This window comes from Biomphalaria glabrata, chromosome 2 (genome assembly GCF_947242115.1).
Source record: "Biomphalaria glabrata chromosome 2, xgBioGlab47.1, whole genome shotgun sequence".
In the NCBI taxonomy this organism is placed as follows: Eukaryota; Metazoa; Mollusca; class Gastropoda; family Planorbidae; genus Biomphalaria; species Biomphalaria glabrata.
Window position 1 is genome coordinate 25,840,336 of NC_074712.1, and position 3,853 is coordinate 25,844,188.

The window sequence follows — 3,853 nt, forward strand, 5'->3', positions numbered from 1 at the left end:
CATTCTCCTGACATCTACAACTCATTATTTATCAATGGAGTTCGGGGCGAAGCCCCGACGCCAAAAGTGTTTTCTTGCATTATTCATTGCAATAACGCATTCTCCTGACATCTACAACTCATCATTCATCAATGGAGTTCGGGGCGAAGCCCCGACGCCAAAAGCGTTTTCTTGCTTTTTTCACTGCAAAAAAGTATTCTCCTGACATTTACAGCTCATTATTCATCAGTGGAGTTCGGGGCGAAGCCCCGACGCCAAAAGCGTTTTCTTGCTTTTTTCACTGCAGATAAGTATTCTCCTGACATTTACAGCTCATTATTCATCAGTGGAGTTCGGGGTGAAGCCCCGCCGCCAAAAGCGTTTTCTTGCATTCTTCACTGTAGAAACGCATTCTCCTGACATCTACAACTCATTATTTATCAATGGAGTTCGGGGCGAAGCCCCGACGCCAAAATTTCTTTTCTTGCATTATTCATTGCAATAACGCATTCTCCTGACATCTACAACTCATTATTCATCAATCGTAGTTTAATTAATTTTTTTTAGTTACTAACTAAAAAGTTTAATTAAAATTTGTAAAACTTTTCAACATGTGCTCAGGGTTGAAACGCACTCTCTGTTTTCTGGTCCTGTGATATCAATAACTTGGATTATCAAAAAAAAAATGATGCAGTTAACAACTATTTAGACAGTCTGCATTTGAAGTGGGTAAAGTAAGATCCTGGTAGAAGTTATGGGAGTAAATATTTGCACTTAAAAGTAGCAGTATTATAAAATGTTAATCATTTTTTGCCAAAAGCTTCTATGCAGTATTATGAATGAGGTTGTTCCGAAATTTTTGTGAGCCACGTGGAGGTGTTTAATTTTTGTTTCTAGTGGGAATCTGATGAGTGAGTTAGGTCAATATTTAGTGGTTTTAATCAATTCATTTGCGGCAAACAATAACTGCAGGAACATCAATTACACCCTTTTATAGTCTTAAGACTTATTATTGAGATCTATTAAGTCTAAATCAACAGCTAGGCCCAGTGGCGTACCGAGGGTGCCAGGTGCCCGGGGCGGCATAGTCTGTTGGCGCCCCCCCCTATTAGTATGCGTAATCTATATTTGCATTAAAACAATCACCAATCAATAAATTAATTTTTTTTATTGTAAACAAAGTTAATGAACAATCTGAAGCAACATTAGCCATTTCTTATAGAACTACTTTTCGTGATCTTGCACTAGCAAAGTTGTCAATGACATCATCAACATTAATTGTTTCGACCAGCTCCTTTTCTATGCTTAGCAATGCCAAGTCTGACAGACGCTCCTGACCCATTGAAGCTCTCAAATAAGTTAAAATGATTTTTAGTTTACTAAAAGAACGCTCACAGCTAGCAACTGACACAGAGATTGTCAGCATAATTTGCAAAGCAATTTGCAAGTTTGGAAATATGTCATTGCCATATGAAATAATAAATGAAAGTAATTCTAATGGGCTGCTTGGGGTAGCATCTGGCCGGGTTTTCAGCAACATTCTGCAGTCACTGATTTCTACGAACAGTTCAGTTCCATCGATATCAGTTTTATAAAAGTCAGCCAGCGTAGCACAGTGCTGTTGAATATCATTAGAGGTATCATTAGCAAACAATTTGCTGATGCTGAATAGAAATCCAAACTTTTCATCTAACGTCTTCAGACAACCAAATCGTGTTGTCATCTCCTGGATTAGTCTATCAATAACTGATTTCATAATGCGAGTTATTTCTTCAACCGCAGCGAATCCTGCATCACCAGCATTTTCACCAGGCATCTGTTTTCGACGTTTAATTCTTCCTTCTATCCTAATTCCCAATTTTTCACACAGAACTTTAGCTGCATTGACTGCAGTGATGCAAACATCTTCTCGAATGCTGCTTAGCCGTTGCTGCAGTCCAGTGCTGCGACATGGAAATTCATTGATGGATCTTGCAGTCGTTTTTTGAATCCGGTCAATTTTTGACAAAACTGCATGCCAGAAATCAAGTAGAGTGATGAAATTGAAATTCATCACATTTTGAAGCAAACTGTATGCATCATTCTGAGTCTCACTAGTTTGAGTACCATCTTCATACAGGTTTTCTAACAGCTGTAAAAATCCATCAAACTGTTCGTGGATTGCATTCACCGCATCTTGTCTTGCACTCCAGCGTGTTGGACATTCTCTCTTCAATGTAATTCCAAGCAATTCTTTCATTTTCTCCCATCGAACAGTTGAAGCACTGAAAAAAACGTAAATTTTCTTAACTGTACCAAAAAATGTAACAACAACTGGATCCTGTTTTGCGTCATGTAATCCAGCTAAATTCAAGCTATGGTTGTTACAATTAACAAACGATGCTTGAGGATTTCGAATGGCAATTCTTTGTTGTAGTCCGGACAGTTCTCCTGCCATTACAGCTGCGTTATCATAACACTGAGATCGACAGTCAGATATAGGAAGGTTGTCTGCTTGCATCTGTTCAACAATAACATTTTCTAGTGTTGCTGCATCTTTTGCATGAAGCTGAATAAAACCAAGAAAAGATTCTTTGATGGTCACTTTTTTGGTTTTGAAATTAACATCAACAAACCTAATAACTTCTGATAACTGTTCCCGGTGTGCTAGATCAGGTGTTGAATCTAGCATTAGTCCATAATATTTGTTTCGTCGAATATCACAGAGTATCTGCTTTCTGACAGTAGATGCAAGAAGACTGATAAATTCATTTTGAATTCTTGGTGACAGATATGAAACTGAACTCGGAACATGTTTAGAATGCTGTAGATGACTTGATAATAATGGATCAAACTGAGCAATTAGCTTCATTGTGGCCAGGAAATTCTAATTGATAATTAATTTTATCTGCATGCTTAAAACTTAGTATTTATAGTTCTACATTATCCAAAATAAACAACAAAAAAAACTTACTTTTCCTTTAATTAATACAAAAATTTACCCGGATTTATCTGTAAATAATTTGTTATTGGCAACTGTGCCATGTGAGTGCATTTTTATATATTATTTCAAGAGTATCCAATTGTCACCCCTTATTTTACTCTACAACACATCAATGTTTTATTAACCTACCGCACTTGTCCCTCTTTCTCGTTAACACGATAGGCGGATTTTTTTTTAATACAGGGGGAATAAAAAAAATGACAGCAAACTTCTACACCAGTGATGCCCAAAGTACGGCCCGCGGGCCAGATCCGGCTCGCGACGTGAGTCCATCCGGCCCGCCGAAATGTCGGCACAAGGTGTAGAAAATCCCCCCTTTTTCCAAAAAAAAATTGTATTAATGTATCTTTACTTACGTTAGGGGCTTAGGGCCCTCAATTTTTCTCCTGATGATAAGTTCCATGACATTTAGCATTTGTGCGTTTATGAAATAGATATCTGAGTGTAGAATGTACGTTTTCAACCAGGAAAAGTGACACGGTTCTTTACTTTTTTTGTGGAACATGATAACAAACCAACATTTTATAAAGAAAGTCTGGCTATTTATAAAAAAAAACAACAACATATAAACGACAGTATGAAACAAATATGACGGCATTCTTGGTTTGAGCCGCGAGTAAAAGATTGTTAAACTAAGCCTAGAAATTGGAGGATTGATGGGAATATTTACCAAAAAGAGACAGGAAAATGACTCGGATGTAAAGCTAGCTACAATGTTGCTCATATTCTAAGTAGAGCCCAATGTTGCTGATATTTTAAGTAGAGAAATGAAGCCATCTTCTGACGCGGGGAAAAAAGATACATTTCAAATATATCATTAATTAATGAAGCACAGGATCTACGGGTTTCAAGTTAATATCATTTTTTTAGGCCTACTTTTTGTTCATGTGG

General features: G+C 37.2%; 1 protein-coding gene across 1 annotated transcript; it reads right to left on the reverse strand.

The window, feature by feature from the left end:
- Nucleotides 1-1,195: 1,195 nt before the first annotated feature.
- LOC129924662 (zinc finger MYM-type protein 1-like) lies at nucleotides 1,196-2,830 on the reverse strand. Its single transcript, XM_056021133.1, has one exon. The coding sequence runs from the start codon at nucleotides 2,828-2,830 to the stop codon at nucleotides 1,196-1,198; it is 1,635 nt and encodes a 544-aa protein (XP_055877108.1).
- Nucleotides 2,831-3,853: the final 1,023 nt, after the last annotated feature.